This window comes from Amblyraja radiata, chromosome 14, assembly GCF_010909765.2.
Source record: "Amblyraja radiata isolate CabotCenter1 chromosome 14, sAmbRad1.1.pri, whole genome shotgun sequence".
Taxonomy (NCBI): domain Eukaryota; kingdom Metazoa; phylum Chordata; class Chondrichthyes; order Rajiformes; family Rajidae; genus Amblyraja; species Amblyraja radiata.
Window position 1 is genome coordinate 23,463,373 of NC_045969.1, and position 24,206 is coordinate 23,487,578.

General features: G+C 46.7%; 1 protein-coding gene across 6 annotated transcripts in view; it reads right to left on the bottom strand.

The window, feature by feature from the left end:
- The window catches only part of shroom2 (shroom family member 2), a 150,317-nt gene that overhangs the window by 17,618 nt on the left and 108,493 nt on the right, over nt 1–24,206 (bottom strand). For 5 of the 6 annotated variants that reach the window (XM_033032784.1, XM_033032789.1, XM_033032786.1 and 2 more), the window contains one exon: nt 21,243–21,334. In XM_033032784.1, coding sequence (XP_032888675.1) covers nt 21,243–21,334 — 92 coding nt within the window. Of the gene's footprint in view, nt 1–7,607; nt 7,795–21,242; nt 21,335–24,206 lie in introns of those variants that run through there. The other variant, XM_033032790.1, reaches the window with a different exon arrangement.

Consider the following 24,206-nt stretch of genomic DNA (forward strand, 5'->3'; position numbering starts at 1 on the left):
TCTCCAATCCAATCACATTTTCCCAGCAAAGTGGTGACAGGTAAAAGGTTAAAACCCTGCAGGAGTCCTGATACAGGGTTTTGATTGGAAATGTCAACCATTATTTCCCCTCACCTGGGTTGCTGCTCAACCTACTGAGTTCCACCAGCAATTTGGTTTTTGCTCTTTGACCATCTTGTTAACCCATCCTGCTGTCTTTGAGGATCGACAGACGTACACGCCAAAGTTAATAATCCTATCCTTGTTCCTATGTACTCTCCCATTGATTGCCATTCCCTGCCTGAGTACACTTCCCCAAATCCTTTACTTTACCCTTCCTGTCCATCTGACTAGACCAACAACATCATCCTCGTGTGTCATCATTGTCTTGCCCAACATGTTTATTTAGAGAACATGCCGTCTATTTGTTGCACTGGTCTTCTACATCTCAGGCCAAATGCAATGCCCATATCTGGTGTTGAACCAGATGCCAGGCAGAACCAATAACTCTGATGGCCAGGCATTTTCCCAGCAACTTCCCAGTTACTGGTCATCCGACAAGCCCATTGCCAAGATATTCACCATCCTGGGCCAACAAGAAACCAAGCATTCTTCTGTTTGCCAATTGGATTAAGCTTGGCAGTCAGTCAAACATCTTTTCCTCCTTTAATTGAACATTTGGGCTGAGGTTGCTCACCGCAACATCCAGGAGACTAATCTCTAATTCCTGCTGACTCTACAGGATCGAGGGGAGGGGAGATCACTCAGCATTTCCCCACAGGCTTTCCCAGCAACAAAGCCTGATAACTCCCGGTCAGGAAAGATCAGCCCAGTGTCCCATCATTTGCACCACCAACCCTTTGCGGGTGAACTGCCCTACTCTCCCCTCTCTCCTCCTCATCCCCCCACCCCGGATCTGGAAAGTAGCCAGAGAGTAGGAAGGTAGACAAGCTTTGTTTGAGATAGTCAACTGTTCTCTAATTTTAAACACATTTACATTTTAGAGACACACAATGTACAGATGATATTTGCCACATGAACACCATGCAAAAGATATTTCCATATTTCCCAATTTTGTTTTACAGAGAAAAAAGGAAACCTGAATTCGTTACGCCTGCAAGATATCCAGAGCTTTTACATTCAGCACAGAAACAGGCTCTTTGGCCCACCTAGTCCACGCTGACTCATTTACATGAATGCCAATTTATTTTCTCCACATTCCCATCCTCCCACTCCTCACCTGATCCCACCACTAACTTACACTCGAGGCAATATACAGTCGCCAATTAACCTAACCTAACAATTAAACAGCTTTGCGAATGGTGGCAAGCATGCAGAGTGCCCAAAGCATCATATGTTTTTGGAGCAGAATTAGGCCATTCAGCCCATCAAGTTTACGCTGCCATTCAATCATGGCTTATCTATCTTTCCCTCTCAACCCCATTCTCCTGCCCTCTCCCCCATAACCCTTGACACCGGTACTAATCAAGAATCTGTCAATCTCCATTGTAAAAATATCCATTGACTTGGCCGCCACAGCTGTCTGCGGCAATTAATTCCACAGTTTCACCACCCTCTCACTAAAGAAATTCCTCCTCATCTCCTTTTTAAAGGTATGTCCATTTATTCTGAGGCTATGGCCTCTGGTCCTAGACTCTCCCACTAGTGGAAACATCCTCTTCACATGCACCCTATCCATGCACCCAATTCCACTATTCGGTAAGTTTCAATTAGGTTTACCCCTCTTCCTTCTAAACACAAGACAAGACTCTAAACTCAAGTTAGCAATTATGGTTAGGAGATTGCCCTTGGCAGTCTAGGGCAGGGAGTCTCCTCACAGTAAGATCATGTGGTTCCCAGGTCAGCGTTTGTGGCGCAGCTTCAAGCCCATCGGTATTTTACACAGCAGCAGAGGCAGAGGGAGTGAGACAGATGGAGCATTGATAATTGTGTTTGTCTTACATTCAAACTGACTGCCGCAGAGGTGCTGAGACCACGCTGTGAGTTACTGAGTGACTTAGTCCCGTCATGCTGGAAGGTGACCTTGGAAAACCAAGGCTCACGAGCACGACTACTCTCGCATGTACACCTCTGATCCAGTAAATTAAACATTAACTTTCACATTATCATATTCACAATGCAGGGTGGGTGTTTACAGATTTACTGCAAGCAGGTGCACACACACACTGCATAGTCTGAAACAGTGCAAAGGCTACGGCAGCCTCTGGCACTCTACAGGCAGGCAAGAGATATATTTTGTAAGCTATCCCTGACCCTTTAGATTCAGTCGATACCCACTGCCAACATGCTTAAGCCCAAGGACTAAAATATGCCCTCCATATTCACAAAGCTCTTGGCTATTCAACAGAAGGCAGATTAATTCAGGGTCACTTTTGATTTGAGATCAGGGCTAGTATTCTGACCCTTTCCCCCTCCATAATCCAGTGGCCAGGATATTTGTGTTTGTCTTACATTCAAACTAACTGCAGCAGAGGTGCAACGTGATAGTTTTGTTGAATACCTCCACTCAGTCCGCCTTAACCTACCTGATCTCCCAGTTGCTCAGCACTTTAACTCCCCCTCCCATTCCCAATCTGACCCATTCTGTCCTGGGCCTCCTCCATTGTCAGAGTGAGGCCCAGCGCAAATTGGAGGAACAGCACCTCATATTTCACTTTCACTCCAGCGGTATGAATATTGACTTCTCTTACTTGCTTTCCCTCTCTCTCCATCCACCCCCTTCCCAGTTCTCCCACCAGTCTTACTTCTGGAGATGCTGGAGTCCATTATAAAAGATGAAATAGCGGCACATTTGGATAGCAGTAACAGGATCGGTCCGAGTCAGCATGGATTTACGAAGGACCTGCTTGATTAATCTTCTGGAATTTTTTGAAGATGTAACTAGGAAAATGACAAGGGAGAGCCAGTGGATGTAGTGTATCTGGACTTTCAGAAAACCTTTGATAAGGTCCCACATAGGAGATTAGTGGGCAAAATTAGAGCACATGGTATTGGGGGTAGGGTACTGACATGGATAGAAAATTGGTTGGCAGACAGGAAACAAAGAGTAGGTATTAATGGGTCCCTTTAAGAATGGCAGGCAGTGACTAGTGGGATGCCGCAAGGCTCGGTGCTGGGATTGCAGCTATTTACAATATACATTAATTGATTTAGATGAAGGGATTAAATGTAACATTAGCAAATTTGCAGATGACACAAATCTGGGTGGCAGTGTGAACTGTGAGGAGGATGCTAAGAGGATGCAGGGTGACTTGGACAGGTTAGGTGAGTGGGCAAATGCATGGCAGGTGCTGTTTAATGTGGATAAATGTGAGGTTATCCACTTTGGTGGCAAGAACAAGAAGGCAGATTATTATCTGAATGGAGTTGAGTATTGGAGCAAAGAAATCCTTCTGCAGTTGTACAGAGCCCTAGTGAGACCACACCTGAGTATTGTGTGCAGTTTTGGTCTCCAAATTTGAGGAAGGACATTCTTGTTATTGAGGGAGTGCAGCGTAGGTTCACGAGGTTAATTCCCGGGATGGCAGGACTTATATGTTGATAGAATGGAGCAACTAACTGGGCTTGTATACTCTGGAATTTAGAAGGATGAGAGGAGATTTTATTGAAACATATAAGATTATTAAGGGATTAGACACGCTAGAGGCAGGAAACATGTTCCCGATGATTATGGATGATCAGCCATGATCACAGTAAATGGCTGTGCTGGCTCAAAGGGCCGAATGGCCTACTCCTGCACCTATTGTCTATTGTCTGCCTACGACTACATTCTATCTATGTCCTACCCACTCTCTTGATATCAGTCTGAAGAAGGGTCCCGACCCGAAACGTAACCCATTCCTTCTCTCCAGAAATGTTGCCTGTCCCGCTGAGTTACTCCATCATTTTGTGCCTACCTTTGGCCAGGATATTTAATATGTCCTGGTACCTCTGGGCCTACCTATACAACACATAATTTAACACTACCTACGGCAATGGCAAGCTAAAGACATAAATTGTTGATCACTTGAGAACAGGGTTTCACTCAGGCCACCGCCCAGCAAGCACAGGGTTACATACTAAACGTTCCAATAGAATTGCCTTCCGAGCAATAGTTTAAAGAGATCCTCTTTTCCCAGTGTCATGATCCCTAATGGCATGGTCCCTTTCCACTGTGGGTCCTGCTGGAGCTGTAGCATAAACCGCGGCCAAGCTTGCACTGTGTGTCCCCACCTTCCCCACATCCCTGCATGCCTGCCCCACTCACCAATCACCTCCATCATTACTGCATCCGCATGCCCGTGCTTGACCCACTCACCCATCATCCACTGCCCCATCATTGCCCCGCGCACCCAGGGCATCCCCACCCACCCTGCCCCCATCATTGCCCCGCGCACCCAGGGCCTCCCCATCCACCCTGCCCCCATCCTTGCCCCCTGCACACAGGGCCTCCCCACCCGCCCTGCCCCCATCCTTGCCCCCCGCACACAGGGCCTCCCCACCCGCCCTGCCCCCATCCTTGCTTTGCCCATTTACCACCCCCTGCACTCCATTCTATCCCCGAAGATAGACACAAAATGCTGGAGTAACCCAGCAGGACCAGCAGCATCTCTGGAGATATGGAATGGGTGATGTTTTTACAGTTTCTCCAGACTTCTTCAGGGTCTATCCTCAGTGTAAACCAGCATCTGCAGTTCCTTCCTATCCATTCTATCCCCATACATTTACACTTAAAATTCCTGGCTTTGAGTTGAAATTGATCAAGGTCCTCCCCCGACCCCTTCCATAACCCCATCCTCACCCACACTCCTGCAATTCCAACATTTCTGGATTCCAGTGGCTCCACTGCTGTCAGGCGTTCCCTCAGTCCCAACCCTTGCCCTTCAAACGCCATTCCCCTATCCGTTCTGCTGTTGTCCATATCTCCGTCTATGACCAGACTCACTCTCCTCTGCCCATTGCTGTCAACCTTTGAAGGTTAAAGGTGTGATGGAAGTAAACATTGTTGTTACTATGTGTTTTAATGCAGATTTCAGATTCAGCATGTTACACTGATCTTGTCTATAATGAGAGCTGGCCAGGTCTGTGCACAGAGTAACACTCCCTTTGCATACTTCAACTGGCAGACAAACAAACTTCAAAAACTATTCCTCCTTCTTGGCCCAGGTTGAATCTTTGCTTCTCTCACTGGTAAAAATGATCTTGTGCTTTGTTGCTTACAATTATTTTCATTAAGCCTCAGTTCTCTAACTATTAACTGACCACATCTTCCTCACATCCTCCTTATTCCCTTCACCCTTATTTTTGCTAAGTTTGCCCTTTTGTTCTTCCACACTGTAGTTTTTCCCTTCTCTATTGTGCACATGTATTGCCCTTGCTGCCTCCCTGTTTATCTCCCACCTCAGCCATCTCTCTCTCTCTCGGCTCAGTGTCACTTCCACTCCCTTCCTCCTCCACTACCTTCGCCCACTGGAGCCAACACTTGCTCACCATCTTTTGACTTTGCTCGTGTTTTACAATCCTTATGCTTCATGTATTCACCTCTACTGTGCAAGTAGTGACAATGTTCTTCCACAACAGAGTGGATATGACTGGGTTAGTCCACTAACCTGCAAACTTGCTGACCACATCACTGCAGATCACCGGGATTGAACTGGAACGCGTCATTTGTGTGTGACTATCATCCATTCCCTACATTCCTTATGAAAATACCTGGCTTGGATTGCAAGATGTTTGCCATAGACAATAGACAAAAGGTGCAGGAGCAGGCCATTTGGCCCTTCGAGCCAGCACCGCCATAGTTTCTTTCACAAACTTTGTCTTCCAGTCTGACTGAGTTAACCGACTCTGCCTTCAAGCGCACATGAAGTGGTGTGACTCTTGTCAAATATCCTAACCCACATGTAACTTGCTGACTGATACAGTTTTCAGCTGCAACTTTGTCTGCTAATTGGCATAATGCTTGCCATTCCTTGGTCAGCTTGAGAAGATAGCAGCGGATCTAGCTGTAACTTTCTCTGACACTTCAGAATGCATTTAAGAATCAACTACGCTGGTGCAGGAATGGAATCATTTGCAGCCCAGACTGGGTTATGGTAGCAGCTCGCTGGCTCAACAGATATTAGCCGTGCATCAATCCACCAGCTCCCCAATGCCATTACCAAGTTCAGATTTTTCATTTCAAATAGCATTAGGATTGCAGTCAAATTTTCCAAAAGCCAAGATGGGAATTGAACTCGCATTCCCGGCATTATTAGTCCAGCAATATAACCACAACACAATCTTGTGGTGTGCGCTTTCCACTGTTATGTCAGTCATCTCTCTAGACTTGGCCAAGGAGACAGTAATTTACGAAACGTTCCGGGTTATCGAGACTCTGGAAGAAAAAGCTCTGACTCTCTCAGTCTTGCACACACATCCACCCAGCCTTGGGACTTCCAGAGTGGGTCTCGGGCTTCACTGACAGCTTGAATGTAATGTCAAAGACCTGAATACAAGTTATTCAGAGACCAAAACCATGTTCTTATTGAGTGGCAGTCTTGCCTTGAAGGGTTAAATGGCCAACTCCTGCTCCTAAATTGGCTATTAAGTTAACATTTACAGATACTGGAACAATCCAATTCACACACTACAGCTCTTTGTACTGTATTGATAAAGTGTTACAGCAAGATGGTCCTGACCTACTTTAAAGGCATGGAAAAGCACTTAGCAAAACATTGGCAGAAATTTCTAACACTTCACAAACATAAAAACAGCTTAGATTTGACTGCATCAAGGTAGCAGAATGTCCCAAAGAAGAATGTCATTGAACAAGATCCAACCCCAAGCCCAGAGGTACACGGAGCAGTCACAGAGGGAGGTTTGAAAAGAACACCTTTAAAATCAACAGTGAAATTTAAAAGGGGAGTGGCAGAGCTTGGGGCTGCGTCTGCGGATAGTGTGGGGGCATGGTTGCCAATGGATGGGTACAACCATGAAGGGTGGCACTACTTAAGTGAGGTATTAATGACAAGAGGTTCAGGTCACCTGACTTCCCAACAAATAACATGTTAGTACTGCTTCCCATCCAATGGGATGTTAAAAGCAGTTTAATTTAGTTTAGTTTAGAGATACAGCATGGAAACAGGCCCTTGGTCCATGCCAACCATTTCACTAGTTCTACATTATGCCGGTTTCAGATCCACTCCCTACACACTCAGGGCAATTTACAGAGGCCAATTAACCTACAAACCCACACACCTTTGGGATTTTTTCCAGGAGCAAGGAATTACCCGAAACATTACCTGACCATGACCCACCTCGTTCACACCTGGGATCCACCATAATCCAGACAAGATTACAGCAAGACCTGGCCTCTTCACTCTCTGCACTTTACATCTCAAAGCTGGAGCTGAGACTGGGGGGCAAGATGCCCGTCCACCCCTCCTGCTCCATCTCAGACCCTGACAAGAAGTGGAGCATGACTGAAGAGATAATCCCACTCCTAGGGACTAGCTGTGCACTCAGAAAGACCAGCCACTAAACAGCACTCTGTGACTGAGAGATTCGAAATATAATTAAATGCAACTCTAAAATAGCAATGTGGAATTGAAAAGCATGCAGAAAAATCACTATCACAGGGAACTTACCCTCTTCTGTTGGGCAAATTACAAGCTCAGCAGGAAGTTTCCACAACTCTGAAGTGTTAAGTCAGAGAAGTCTCTTGACAACACACTTAACCTCAACCCCTCGCTTCAGAGCAGCGAGCTCACAATGCACGTTTTCTACAGCGGGCTGGAATTGCTGGAATGATTCACTCAAGTGACAATCCCACAGCTATTCCACCCACAAACCTCTCTCTCTCTCTCTCTGTCTCATTCCCTCCCTCCTTCCCTCCCTCACTGACTGCCCCACCCATCCCACAAAGCTGATTGGCTGACGGTCCACATCAGAGCACTGACTGCTCTGACCTCATCCTGTCAAAAGGCTGAGATAATCCTGGACTTCAGCTTTGCTGTGAAAAGACTTTCCCTTCAAAAAGCTCCACATATGCTTTGAAAAGGGTGAAAGAAAATGTGCACTTTAAAGACAAAAGCTTTTAGCAGTCCTGAGTTTGTGGCTTCCATTCTCAAAACTGCTCATTCCACATACACCCTTATAAATTAACCCAATTTCCCACAACTAATAATCTGCTCCACGTGGCAGAACTTGTCCTCATCTGCCAACAACTTCTCTTGATTCATCTCACTTTCATCAAGTTAAAGGTGTAGCCATGGGCACTCGCACGGGCCCCAGCTATGCCTGCCATTTACTGGTTATGTCCAAGAATCCTTGTTCCATACGTACCCTGGCACCATCCCCCAACTCTTTCTTCACCACATCGGCAACTGCATCAGGGCTGTCTCCTGCATCTATACTGAACTCAAGATAGACACAAAAAGCTGGAGTAACTCAGCGAGACAGGCAGCATCTAGAGAGACGGAATGGATGTTGTTTCGGGTCGAGACCCTTCTTTATACTGAACTCGTTGATTTCATTAACTTTACCACGAACTTCCACCCTACCCTTACAATCATTTGGACTTTGACACCACTCTCTCCTTTCTTGATCTCTGTCTCCATTACAGGGGAGGGACTATAAACTGATGTTTAGGACAAACCCACCGACACCCACTGTTATTTGGACTACACCTCCTCCCACCCTGTCTCTTGCAAAAATGCTATTCCTACTCTCAATTTCTCTGCCTCTGCCGCATCCGCTAGACCAACCCACCAGCCTCTGCTTCAAACACATCATTTTCTAACATTTCCACCACATTCAATGTGATCTTGCCAGTAATCACATCTTCCCATCCCAGAGGTTCACGTGCATCTCCTCGAACCTTACCTGCTACATTTGGTTTTCCAGATGTAGCCTATTTTACATCGGCGAGACCAAGCATAGACTATGTGACTGTTTCGCCAAACACTCGCTATTGGTCCACCATGGCCTACTGGATCTCCTGATTGTTAACTGTTATAACTCCTCTACCCATTCCCATACTGACCTTTCTGTCCTCTGCCTCCTCCATTGCCAGGGTGAGGCCACACACAAACTGGAGGATCAGCACCTCATATTCCACTTGGGTAGCTTACACCTAATGGTATGAACATTGAATTCTCCAATTGTAGTTAACTAATCTACAAGCAACCTTTTCTTCCATTCCCATCCCCCTACCCTGTGCATCACCTGGACATACCCATTTCTCTACTCCCAGAGTGGTGGGTACCTGGAAGGTGGTAATAGAAGCTGATACCATAGTGGCTGAGGCTACCAGACAAGCATAATATGGTTATGCAGGTAATGGAGGGATATGGATCACATGCAGGCAGAGCAGATTAGTTTAACTTGGCGTCATGTTGGGCTTCGACATTGTGGGCCAGAGCCTGTTCCCGTGATGTACTGTTCTATGTTCCATCAGTAATGGGGAGAAAATAGACACCAGGGGAGTGCATGGGATCACAATCGAAAGAGTATAGTGATCAGATTGAAGGTACGTCCAGAGATAGGGAGAGGCCAGACCTGAGAGTGGAACACAATGGGAATATTCGAAACTGCATCAATAAAGGTGATAAAGAAAAACAATTACCATTGGTCGATTCAAAAATCTTGGTATTCTCTTATCACTTAACAACGCAATAAACAGGCTTATCAGCCCTAAATTAACGAGAAGCAACCGTCCGCACTGGATGATATGACAGGAACCAGGAAATAGAGATTTACGGTAATTGGTGAAAGGATTAGCTCAAATGAATGTTTTTGTTGTCTTGAAGTAGCTGATTCAAGGGCAACTTTCAAACTGGAATGGGACACATGGAAGTGCACAGAAAGGAAAAAGCTAGAGGGGCTGTGTAAGGAAAAGGTTTGCATTTAGTTAGCGACTTTCACATTCCTTAAAATAAATGAGGTTGTTATGATATTCGGGCACTGAATTATCACAACAGCCAGTGCTTTTTTGGGGAGGGGGGGGGGGCCAAAAATGTGCCTGTAATGCATATTTATCCTTGCTTTTGGTATAAATGGTGGCTCATTGTCATTTAAGCAACTTGCTATTTAAGAGCATGACTGCCTGATTAAAAAAAAACATTTTTTTTTTTTAATTTAGCCATTATTTGGGAATATTTCAAAAGTTAAAAACAAAATGTTACACTTCTAAAGGTGCCAGTACCCTGTGCCGTCGCTGCACTGACAGCGACCATTTTGTACATAGATTCTACAAAGGTGATCATAGCTGAATGAGTAGGAAGAGAATGGGGGTGAGGTGGGGCGTGAGTAGAGGGACAGTGTGCTCCTTTCCTATTTCTCTCAGGCATGGACGAGCTCTTGTGCTGGGAGATTCTGGGGATGTTTAGGCTGAGTTTTGTTCTGCTACCTGTGGTTTTCCAAAATGATGCTTCGAAAATGGATTCCAAATTTTATGAAGTTAGACGAAAAAAAAGTGAAAGCAACGTGGGCCAAATAGAAGATGTAAAATATTGCAGTTGTTTGATGGCTATCAGTTACTCATTTACCACAGCCCTTTGATTATTTCCCAGGTTATTGGGTATCGTGATAACGAACACACCCACTCCAAGAGCTTCTCAGTACCGTGCAAACATGAACGTTGGTCCTGAATTTTAACTCAAGACTCAGAGAATGATTGGCACTGACCGCTTTATCACCTGAGAGAGCTTGGGTTGTGGAGATGGAGGTTCCTCAAATCAGGCAGAGTTGACCAGCCGCACAGGCAAGCTCATTTGGTTCACTTTAGTTTAGTTTAGAGATACAGAGCAGAAATAGGCCTTTCAGCCCACCGAGTCCACACCAACCAGCAATCCCCGCACATTCACACTATCCTACACATACTAGGGACAATTTACATTTATACCAAGCCAACCAAGTCAATTAACCTACAGGCCTGTATGTCTTGGTGTGTGGGAGGAAGATCTCGGAGAAAACCCATGCGGTCACGGGGAGAACGTACAAACTCCATACATACAGCACCCATAGTAGGGATCGGACCCTTCCCCCAACCCTCCCATCATTCTAAGATTGTCTGAGACACTTAGACATTGCATGGATAGGAAAGGTTTAGAGGGATATGGGCAAAAGGGGCATCTTGATCAGCAGGGACAACAGCCTGCTTCAATCCTTTATGACTCCACGCCTCCAGAAAAGTTCAGCTCCGCAGGAGACACCCAATATTCCAAGCCAATGTACTGCCCGCCCACTGATCTGTTATACAGATGCTTCAGAGAAACTCTGCACAGCGGTTGGTCATGTGCCCAAAGCTAGAAAGACCCCTGCTGCTTCTCATTGCAACTCCCAAGATAGAAAATAGTGAGACTGTAAGGGAGTGAACTTCCCTTGGCTGTCCTGGAGTACTCAATGCCAATTCCCATGGTCTTCACAAGACATCGTGGACCAGAGGACCATCCTAGCATCTAAAGTACTCAACCATTGGGGAACTTGAGAAGCAAGTGGATGACCTCCGGTTCGTCCGAGAAATTGAGTCGTTCCTCGACAAGTCCTACAGTACGATTGTTACATCTAAGGTACTGGAAGAGAGAAGGTGGGAGGCAGTGAGAATCGGAGGGAAGCATGGAATGCCAACGTCCCCGGGTGTTGTACCTCTCGTGAACAGGTTCACCCACTTAGAAGCTGTCGGGACAGAAGAGGTGTTTACACAGGGCGGCGGACTGGCTTGTGATGCGAATAGGGCTGTTGAGCCAAAACCAAAAAGGCCTAAGGCAGGCAACGCCTTTGTAGTGGGAGACTCCATTGTGAGAAGTACGGACAGGGGTTTCTGCGGCAACAGACGGGATACGAGGATGGTGTGCTGCCTTCCTGGTGCCAGGATCCAGGATGTCACGGACAGAGTGCAGAAAATCCTCAAGGGCGAAGGTGAACATCCGGAAGTGGTAGTGCATGTCGGCACAAACGATGTCGGAAAGAAGGGGATGAATATTCTGCAGCGTGACTTTAGAGAGCTCGGAAAAATGCTGAAAAGCAGGACCTCCAGGGTTGTTATCTCCGGTTTGCTTCAGTTCCTCGTGCTGGCGAGAGCAGGAACAGGGAGATACGGGACCTGAACGTGTGGCTGAGGAACTGGTGCACGGGGCAGGGACTTAGATTCTTAGATCACTGGGATCTGTTTTGGGGTAAGGGGGAACTGTACAAAAGGGACGGATTGCATCTTAACAGGTGTGGGACCAGCATTCTGGCAGGCAGGTTTGCCACTGCTACACGGGTGGTTTTAAACTGAATAAGGGGGGTGGGGTGGAGGATGGAGTTAAAGGGAAAGGGTTTCTTAAATGTGTGAGCGTAGAGACAGAGGGGTGTAAAATGAGGGTAGAAGCAATAGGTAGCAGGTGAAAAGTAAAAGTGGCAGGCAGACAAAACCAGGGCAAAAATCAAAAAGGGCCACTTTTCAACATAATTGTATAAGGGGTAAGAGTGTTGTAAAAACAAGCCTGAAGGCTTTGTGTCTCAATGCAAGTAGCATTCGTAATAAGGTGGATGAGTTGAATGTGCAGATAGCTATTAATGACTATGATATAGTTGGGATCACGGAGACATGGCTCCAGGGTGACCAAGGCTGGGAGCTGAACATCCAGGGATATTCAATATTCAGGAGGGATAGAGAGAAAGGAAAAGGAGGTGGGGTAGCGTTGCTGATTAGAGAGGAGATTAACACAATGGAAAGGAAGGACATTAGTTTGGAGGATGTGGAATCGGTATGGGTAGAGCTGCGAAACACTAAGGGGCAGAAAACGCTGGTGGGTGTTGTGTACAGGCCACCTAACAGTAGTAGTGAAGTTGGAGATGGTATCAAACAGGAAATTAGAAATGCGTGCGACAAAGGCAAAACAGTTATAATGGGTGACTTCAATCTACATATAGATTGGGTAAATCAAATTGGCAGGGGTGCTGAGGAAGAGGATTTCTTGGAATGTATGCGGGATAGTTATCTAAATCAACATGTAGAGGAACCAACGAGAGAGCAGGCTATTTTAGACTGGGTATTGAGTAATGAGGAAGGGTTAGTTAGCAGTCTTGTTGTACGTGCCCCCTTGGGCAAGAGTGACCATAATATGGTTGAGTTCTTCATTAGGATGGAGAGTGACATTGTTAATTCAGAAACAATGGTTCTGAACTTAAAGAAAGGTAACTTTGAGGGTATGAGACGTGAATTGGCCAAGATTGACTGGCAATTAATTCTAAAAGGGTTGACGGTGGATATGCAAAGGAAGACATTTAAAGACTGCATGGATGAACTACAAAAATTGTTCATCCCAGTTTGGCAAAAGAATAAATCAAGGAAGGTAGTGCATCCGTGGATAACAAGGGAAATCAGGGATAGTATCAAAGCGAAGGATGATGCGTACAAATTAGCCAGAAAAAGCAGCATACCGGAGGACTGGGAGAAATTCAGAGACCAGCAGAGGAGGACAAAGGGCTTAATTAGGAAAGGAAAAATAGATTATGAAAGAAAACTGGCAGGGAACATAAAAACTGACTGCAAAAGTTTTTATAGATATGTGAAAAGAAAGAGATTAGTTAAAACAAATGTAGGTCCCTTGCAGTCAGAAACAGGTGAGTTGATCATGGGGAACAAGGATATGGCGGACCAATTGAATAACTACTTTGGTTCCGTCTTCACTAAGGAAGACATAAATAATCTGCCGGAAATAGCAGGGGACCGCGGGTCAAAGGAGTTGGAGGAATTGAGTGAAATCCAGGTTAGCCGGGAAGTGGTGTTGGGTAAATTGAATGGATTAAAGGCCGATAAATCCCCAGGGCCAGATAGGCTGCATCCCAGAGTACTTAAGGAAGTAGCTCCAGAAATAGTGGATGCATTAGTAATAATCTTTCAAAACTCTTTAGATTCTGGAGTAGTTCCTGAGGATTGGCGGGTAGCAAACGTAACCCCACTTTTTAAGAAGGGAGGGAGAGAGAAAACGGGGAATTACAGACCAGTTAGTCTAACATCGGTAGTGGGGAAACTACTAGAGTCAGTTATTAAAGATGGGATAGCAGCACATTTGGAAAGTGGTGAAATCATTGGACAAAGTCAGCATGGATTTACAAAAGGTAAATCGTGTCTGACGAATCTTATAGAATTTTTCGAGGATGTAACTAGTAGCGTGGATAGGGGAGAACCAGTGGATGTGGTGTATCTGGACTTCCAGAAGGCTTTCGACAAGGTCCCACATAAGAGATTAGTATACAAACTTAAAGCACACTGCATTGGGGGTTCAGTATTGATGTGGATAGAGAACTGGCTGGTAAACAGGAAGCAAAGAGTAGGAGTAAACAGGTCCTTTTCACAATGGCAGGCAGTGACTAGTGGGGTACCGCAAGGCTCATGCTGGGACCCCAGCTATTTACAATATATATTAATGATCTGGATGAGGGAATTGAAGGCAATATCTCCAAGTTTGCGGATGACACTAAGCTGGGGGGCATGGTTAGCTGTGAGGAGGATGCTAGGAGACTGCAAGGTGACTTGGATAGGCTGGGTGAGTGGGCAAATGTTTGGCAGATGCAGTATAATGTGGATAAAAAAAAATGTGAGGTTATCCATTTTGGTGGCAAAAACAGGAAAGCAGACTATTATCTAAATGGCGGCCGACTAGGAAACGGGGAGATGCAGCGAGACCTGGGTGTCATAGTACACCAGTCATTGAAAGTGGGCATGCAGGTGCAGCAGGCAGTGAAGAAAGCGAATGGTATGTTAGCTTTCATAGCAAAAGGATTTGAGTATAGGAGCAGGGAGGTTCTACTGCAGTTGTACAGGGTCTTGGTGAGACCACACCTGGAGTATTGCGTACAGTTTTGGTCTCCATATCTGAGGAAGGACATTATTGCCATAGAGGGAGTGCAGAGAAGGTTCACCAGACTGATTACTGGGATGTCAGGACTGTCTTATGAAGAAAGACTGGATAGACTTGGTTTATACTCTCTAGAATTTAGGAGATTGAGAGGGGATCTTATAGAAACTTATAAAATTCTTAAGGGGTTGGACAGGCTAGATGCAGGAAGATTGCTCCCGATGTTGGGGAAGTCCAGGACAAGGGGTCACAGCTTAAGGATAAGGGGGAAATCCTTTAAAACCGAGATGAGAAGAACTTTTTTCACACAGAGAGTGGTGAATCTCTGGAACTCTCTGCCACAGAGGGTAGTCGAGGCCAGTTCATTGGCTATATTTAAGAGGGAGTTAGATGTGGCCCTTGTGGCTAAGGGGATCAGAGGGTATGGAGAGAAGGCAGGTACGGGATACTGAGTTGGATGATCAGCCATGATCATATTGAATGGCGGTGCAGGCTCGAAGGGCCGAATGGCCTACTCCTGCACCTAATTTCTTCTATGTTTCTATGTGGGGCTGCCTCAGGGTAGAGCCTCACAAACCGGAGGGATCCATATGCCCTTACACCTTTCCACCCCACTTCTCCACGGTATATATGATTCCTGACTTCTTCTCACTAAATTAAGTAACGATACTTTTGCTCACCAGTCAAATAGCGTTCACCTTCATCGCTTCTCTCTTCTTTCCTGACAGTGTGATCTCCTCACTACAACAGTCTCTACTCCCACCCCTGGAAGATTCAGCAGTGGGAAACCAATTATTTTCTCTCTGATGCAGGTAATAGTTTTAAACCAGTATCAAAACATAAGAGCTGATAAAGCATGGAGATGCAGCAGCATCTTGCGAGGCCACCAGCCATGTGCCTCTACAACAATGTGGCCATGCTTGAAAGCCAGCACGTGGAAATAGAGGGAAAGATAAACCTCGGCCATCCGATAATTGAGGATTTCTACTGCAACAGGGCTGGATTTTTTTTTCCACTGGGTTATAGCATCACGATAGGATGGCTTAGCCCATAAAGATACTGGGCTTTTGTTATTGCAGCTGCTACTCAGCACTGTGGTTTACACAGATTCCACGGCTACAAAGAATTGATTGTGCAACACCAGCAAGAATATTGCTGTTGTAGGTGTATTCTTCTCAGTGGGCGTCCGTCCGCTGTTAATGGGCCTCTCTCATCCGTTTCTCCGGCTCCCAATCCACATTGTCTGGTAGTCTGGTAGCTTAGCTGCTCACAGTCACAAGGCTAGAATCAACATAGGTACACAAAATTGCTGGGGAAACTCAGCGGGTGCAGCAGCATCTATGGAGCGAAGGAAATAGGCGACGTTTCGGGCCGAAACCCTTCTTCAGACTGATAGGGGGTGGGGAAAGAAAGAAGGACAAAGGGAGGAGGAGGAGGAGCCCGAGGGCGGGCGGATGGGAGGGTGGGAGGAGACAGCTAGAGGGTGAAGGAAGGGGAGGAGACAGCACGGGCTAGCCAAATTGGGAGAATTCAATGTTGATGCCATAAGGGACGCAAGGACCCCAGACGGAATATGAGGTGCTGTTCCTCCAATTTCCGCTGTTGCTCACTCTGGCAATGGAGGAGACCCAGGACAGAGAGGTCGGATTGGGAATGGGAGGGGGAGTTGAAGTGCTGAGCCACCGGGAGGTCAGGTAGGTTATTGCGGACTGAGCGGAGGTGTTCGGCGAAACGGTCGCCCAACCTACGCTTGGTCTCACCGATGTAAATCAGCTGACATCTAGAGCAGCGGATGCAGTAGATGAGGTTGGAGGAGATACAGGTGAACCTTTGTCGCACCTGGAACGACTGCTTGGGACCTTGAATGGAGTCGAGGGGGGAGGTGAAGGGACAGGTGTTGCATTTCTTGCAGTTGCAACGGAAAGTGCCCGGGGAGGGGGTGGTGCGGGAGGGAAGTGAAGAATTGACGAGGGAGTTGCGGAGGGAGCGGTCTTTGCGGAAGGCAGACATGGGGGGAGATGGGAAGATGTGGCGAGTGGTGGGGTCACGTTGGAGGTGGCGGAAATGGCGGAGGATTATGTGTTGTATTTGCCGGCTGGTGGGGTGAAAGGTGAGGACCAGAGGGACTCTGCCCTTGTTGCGTGTGCGGGGATGGGGAGAGAGAGCAGTGTTACGGGGTATGGATGAGACCCTGGTGTGAGCCTTAGCTATGGTGGCACATCTATGGTGGCACATTGACGACTGCTGACTGACAACTGACTGACTTCATCCACTTCACCACCAACTTCCATCCGGCACTCCAATACACCTGGACGATTTCAGACACTTCCCTACCATTCCTTCACCTCACCATCTCCATCGCAGGGGACAGACTCCTGACCGACATACATTATAAACCCACTGACTCACATGGCTATCTGGACTACACGTCTTCCCACCCTGCCCCCTGTAAAGACTCCATCCCCTACTCCCAATTCCTCCGCCTACGCCGCATCTGTTCCCAGGATGAGACATTTCATACCAGGGCATCGGAAATGTCCTCGTTCTTCAGGGAACGGGGATTCCCCTCCGCCACCATAGATGAGGCTCACACCAGGGTCTCATCCATACCCCGTAACACTGCTCTCTCTCCCCATCCCCGCACACGCAACAAGGGCAGAGTCCCTCTGGTCCTCACCTTTCACCCCACCAGCCGGCAAATACAACACATAATCCTCCGCCATTTCCGCCACCTCCAACGTGACCCCACCACTCGCCACATCTTCCCATCTCCCCCCATGTCTGCCTTCCGCAAAGACCGCTCCCTCCGCAACTCCCTCGTCAATTCTTCACTTCCCTCCCGCACCACCCCCTCCCCGGGCACTTTCCGTTGCAACCGCAAGAAATGCAACACCTGTCCCTTCACCTCCCCCCTCGACTCCATTCAAGGTCCCAAGCAGTCGTTCCAGGTGCGACAAAGGTTCACCTGTATCTCCTCCAACCTCATCTACTGCATCCACTGCTCTAGATGTCAGCTGATTTACATCGGTGAGACCAAGCGTAGGTTGGGCGACCGTTTCGCCGAACACCTCCGCTCAGTCCGCAAGAACCTACCTGACCTCCCGGTGGCTCAGCACTTCAACTCCCCCTCCCATTCCCAATCCGACCTCTCTGTCCTGGGTCTCCTCCATTGCCAGAGTGAGCAACAGCGGAAATTGGAGGAACAGCACCTCATATTCCGTCTGGGGTCCTTGCGTCCCTTTGGCATCAACATTGAATTCTCCCAATTTGGCTAGCCCGTGCTGTCTCCTCCCCTTCCTTCACCCTCTAGCTGTCTCCTCCCACCCTCCCATCCGCCCGCCCTCGGGCTCCTCCTCCTCCTCCCTTTGTCCTTCTTTCTTTCCCCACCCCCTATCAGTCTGAAGAAGGGTTTCGGCCCGAAACGTCGCCTATTTCCTTCGCTCCATAGATGCTGCTGCACCCGCTGAGTTTCCCCAGCAATTTTGTGTACCTTCGATATTCCAGCATCTGCAGTTCCCTTTTGAACACTAGAATCAACATAGGTTGGGTGAAAGAAGTGCTCGGGTTCCCCCTCAGTCATTTCGGGCAAGGGCACAGAGTCAGTTTTGTTCCTTTTCCACAAGCACAACCCCAATGTTTTTCATCCTGCCTTTGCCTGCTGTGCCTTCCACCATCTGGATCCCAAACTCTGGAATTCCTGCCCAAAATCTCTTCCTCTCCATCTTTCCCATAAAACATCTCTCCTTGGCCATTGGTCACGTACCCAGCTGGCTCTTCCTTTGGCATGGCAGTCAACTCTTTTCTTATGGCTTGGCAATGGTCACATGAGACTTGTGATGCTTAGTTTAGTTTAGAGATACAGCGCGGAGACAGGCCCTTCAGCCTGCAATGACAAGCGATCCCCCGCACACTTACACTATCCTACATCACACTAGGGACAAATGACAATTATACCATGTCAATTAGCCTACAAACCTGTACGTCTTGGGAGTGTGAGAGGAAACCGGAGCACCCGGAGAAAACCCACACAGGTCATGGGGAGAACGTACAGACTCCGTACAGACAGCACCGGAAGTCTGGTTCGAACCCGAGACTCTGGCGCTGCAAGCCAGCAACTCTACCGCTGCGCCACCGTGTTGCTTCACAATAATAAAGATGCCACTATTTTTTAGTCAGATGAGCAATATTAATTACTGATTAACTCAAGGAGAAAGAGCAAGTGGGAGTAAGAGAGCAAACGAAAAAGAGAATCAACTTGCATAAAGGTTTTCCATGACCTTTGGCACTGCAAAGTGAATACTGCTAATGAAGCATTCGAGGATTGTGACCCAGCAATATTGCAGGAAATGCCACAGCTAAATTGCACACAGCAATTCCCACCAAACTTAATGCAATGATGACCTAATAATCTGTTCTAAGGGATAAAGATTAAAAAGGACGCTTCTGATTCCTATAAATCGCCCAATGGAATATTTACATCTACCTAGGAATGTGGTTGTGCCAGGATATAACGCCTTGTCCAATAGGTGGCACCTTTAGCAGTGGTCACTCTCCATACAGGAGGATCAATTTAAGCACTAATGCTTAAGTCTCAGCATTGAGACCCAAACCCACAGCAGTCTAACTCAACTTAAGACACAGGACTCAACCGGTGGCTGTATTTAATGGAGACACAAGAGACTGCAGATGGTGGAATCTTGAGCAAAACACAAAGTGCTGGAGTAACTTAGCTAAATTCTGCCAGCTCTATGTGTTTTGGCTGCATGTTAATAGTGTCTCATATTTCCTTGCAACATTCAGCCCATTCCTCTTGGCTAGTTCTCACAGCAACCCCATTCGTCCCATTCCGCCACTTACTTTCATGCCCATCAACTCCTTCCTGATACTCCTCACCTGCCCCACCCCACTCACACGGGGGGAAAATTACAGCGTTCAATTAACCTACCAACCCGCATGTCTTTAGATGTGGCAGGAAACTGGAGCGCCCAGGGGAACCTTACATCATCACAGGGAGAGAGCGTGCAAACTCATCACAGACAGCACTCAAGTTCGTACCCGAAGTCCGGATTGAACCCAAGTCGCTAAGGCAGTGTGGCAGTAGCTCTATGCTGTGCTGTCCGTAATCAATCTGAAAGGGCCATCTGAATCGCTGGATTGAAACGGTCTGATCGTCCGCTCTCTTTGCCACAGTGGTGGAGACTGGAACAGAAGTGCAGGTCAACCACCTGCCTGACACCACATCCACTGATGCCTGATGCCCGTCCGTCACTTTTAAGTAGCTGATCAGCACCAACGTCACCCAGTCAGCATCCACGATGCCGGTGAAAGGGCCAAGGCAGGGGGCTAGTCTAATACCCTTGTGGAAGGAGTCACACACACACATACAAAAAAATCACGTAATGAAACTGAACTAGGTTCCCATGGACAGGAGTATACACAACCAAAACACTTCAAGGCAAATCACATGAAGACACCTTGGGGCCAAGAAAAACACTCTGTGTCAACAACTGACTGACAGCTGTAGTTACCTTCAACAGCACAAACCACATTTAACCCTTTACAAGCATTTTATTGCTATGAAAAGCCTGAACCACCTAACAAATAACGAGTGCAGCAGATCCAGAAGGCAGCTCAGCTCCATCAACTCAGTGTGAACAAACAGACACTGAAAGCCAGATCCCCCCCCAAAAAAGAATAAATAGAAACACAGGGTAATTTGGGGCAGAAACCAGGAAAATCACCCTCCATATTACACTGTTATCCTCGTTATTTCTGGATGGAAAGCAATGCTGCCAGCTGTTACATGGGACATGGAAAGTTTCCACAATGCTTGAATATTCCTAGGGGCAACGAAGTGAAGATTCTCAATGGGTAATGCAGGGGCTGGAGATGCTCATTCACCTCCTCCCATCTGCTCAATGAGATTATACCCGACCTGACCCTCAACTCCAACCTTTGTCCTGGGTCCCTTCAAACCACAGCTAAAATAAGCCCAGAGTCCTGAAAATATCTGATTTCCAACATCCACGGCAATTTCGAGGGTGGATGTTCCATATTTCCACTACCCCTGGTGGAGAAATTCCTAACAAATAGGATTGTCTCTGATTTCCTTTTAAAGCGAGGGCTGGTGGGGGTCATGATCCACAAACAGTTGCAACAAGCTATGCAACTGCTTGACCATTAGTATGGATCAATTGTAATAAAGATGCCCTCACTGAAGGTGCCCATCCAACATTCAGCTGGGATTCTAATTTCAACTTGATGATCATCGCGCACTGTTCTTTCCAGCAGTGAAAATACATGTTTTTGCGTTCACTAAACACAACCAGAAATCAGCAACTTTGTCAAACCTTCTGAGGAACCACAGTGAAGGGTGTCTCGTTCTACATGGAAAACCACCACCCCCAGCACATCGCCCATTTCATTACTCACCGCCTGGGAGCACTTGCACCAGCTTCGGTCCCAGAATGAGCCATCGCCTTCTGGAAGCTCTCTGGACCTCTCCTCACTTCAATGGGAATACCCTGCAGAATGGTTAAAACAAGAATGGTCTGTCGATAATCTACCACTTGGTGTCTGAATGGTAACTGCTCATTTTGAAACCGACCCCTTGTAAAGTGTAAAGAAAATCATTAAAAAATCACAAATGCTGGAAATCTGAAACAATACCCAGAAATGCTGCAAACACTCAGCACGTTGAGAAGTGGGGTAAACCGATGGACCCGTAGGAAACCACATAGTCACAGGGAGAACTTGCAAACTCTACATAGATAGCAGCTCAGGTCAGGATTGAACCTAGGTCACAGGAGCTATGAAGCAATGGCGATATTATTTAAGCCACTTCACCATCAACATGTAGGTGATGTTAAAAACACTGGGCAACCACAGTTTCCTGTGTAAGTCCCTAGGCTCCCATTTTCGGATCAAATTTGTCCTGCATGTCCCAACCTAATATCGTTTGATTTCCCAGAACATATCTCAACCAGATGATTGTGGTCATGAGTTCTGCCTCGTGTAAACCTTCCTAATGTGTCAGCAGGAGGTAACTGGTTCCTCAAGGGCAGACTTGGCTTGAGATGCCAGGCAGAGCTTGGTGACAATCCAGCTGACTTATCTTTCTCCAACAAAACCAACATCTTCACTGTTCACCTTGAGGAGTGGTCATGATGACGATGTGACTGCCCTGGTCAAATGTAGGTTGAATAATGGACCCAGCTTGCCACGGTCTGGAAACCGTGTCACCTTGTCAGAAAGATGCGACACAGGCAGGGCGGAACAACAAGAAAGTTGAGAAAGCACATGACAGATCAGCACAGTTACGCTAAAGCTACCTGGACTGTTTCCCTCTCTCACACAACCTAACTCTATCTTTGTGAAAACACCAATCAAGATGCATCTGAGGTTGAAGGACAAGTGGACATTTTGAGGGAAGTAAATGCCTTACCAACACACCCCTTCAGCTCCTGCAAAAACCATAGCGTGGCTGCAATAATCTGTTTAATTTCCAAGGACCACCACAGCAACCCTTACACTCTCCCCTCCCATTCTCCCCCATGAATCTTTCCAGTGGGAGTCACCAGAATTGCCCTTTTGGCCCTTCACTGCTCCATCAATGAGACAGGCCCATTTAAAGCAAATGTCGCAGCCTCAAGATCTGCTCGGGTCAGAGTCTGTGAATGTGCCCTGCTCATTCCGCTGCCTTCTTCTGAAGCAGGTGCTCTTTCCAAACGTGCTTACAACATAGGAGGAGGCTATTTGACTCATTGAGTCCATACTAGGTCACAGAATAATTCCATTATCCTACAAGTTTTCCCTATAACCTATTTTCCCCACATTCCCCCTAATTTCCAGCATCCTGCTACACCAGGGGCAATTTGCAGTGACCTACCAAACAAGGCCACTTTCATTGCCTGTTCCTTACTTCTCATGTGAGGCATCTCCCAGGCTAATAGAGTGAATTAGGTATCATCCACACAATAAGGGGATGAGGTCAGGCATAAACTAAGTGGTTCAGAGGCAGTAGATTACCTCCACTGAAGAACATTGGAGAAACAGTCTACCTGCAACCGAGGAGCCATTAGTCATTTCATGCTGGAACTTGGGTTTGTAAACAAATTGAATTATGCTTTATGATGTAACATAAGTAGGACCTCTTTACACTCTACCTGGAAGCAGATGGCTTCTAAAGCACTACCCCTAAAAACACACTACATCATGAACAAATGGAAGCTACAGGGACTGCTGCTTGATTAGTCTTTCTGAAGCCGATCAGAATCTGGAGTTTATATACCTGGCCACTCCTTCTTCACCCCTTTCCCATAGGGCAAAAAGTTAAGCCCTTATCCTGTATCTGTACACTGTGAATGGCTCGATTGTAATCATCTATTATCTTTTCGCTGATTGGTAGCATGCAACAAAAGCTTTTCACTGTACCTCTGTACACATGACAATACACTAAACTGAACCATAGCCAAGAGTGTACCATCGGGAATGGGATTTACTTGTTATTTGGTCCCCAATTCCTGACCAACTCCAAGTGAACAGAAGACCCCACCAAGCCAACCTCATACATTTTCTCCGATCCACAAGAAATTCTTACAAAATAGAGCCAGTACATCCTCAGAGAAGAATGATTCCCTTTTTTGAAAGAGCTTGGAAATCAAACCACTTGCATTGATACAAGAACACCAAGGTAAGCAGCACCAATGAAATTCAGAAAAAACCTTGTGGAGTAGACAAATTCAATGTTTCTCTCTTGCAGAGTAGTGTAAACTAAAATTGCCTGCACTGATATGAGATTTAATGAATGATTCCTAACTGGGGTGTGATATCATATCTTTCCCGTGAAGAATGACTAATTGCAAATGAGCAATGAAACAGGAAGTTTGTAACATATGGATCACCAATTTTATGAGGGGTGGGACAGGAGCTGGCAAGATTGGTTGGGATGAGGAGGAGGTGGGAGTTGTATTGGATGGATGGGGGGGGGGGGGGGGGAGGACAGAGGGAAGAGGTTGTGAGGGGGTCAGGGAAAGTAAGGCAAGGGTAATACACTCAGTATGTAGATCTGAGATTCTGGCCCAGTACAAAATTTGATCTCTGATTGCAACCGTTTCCCTAGCTGAGTGGCTGAATAATCTTCAAAAGGTGCAATTAGTCTCACTATAGCAGTTTGAGAATATGAGTAACTCCAACCAGTTCACCTCCAGCGACATAGACAACCATCCTTAACCCAAACTGGTCTATCAGTGATTCCTCCTCCTCCATCCAGTTGCATCTTATCTAAAACGCTTACTTAGCAGCAGTTTACGTAAGTGACTCACCTTCCCCGAAGAAGAGATGAGTAAAGGGTTGGTCTTGCCAGCAATGCCACAATCCCGGGAATGAGGCACACGT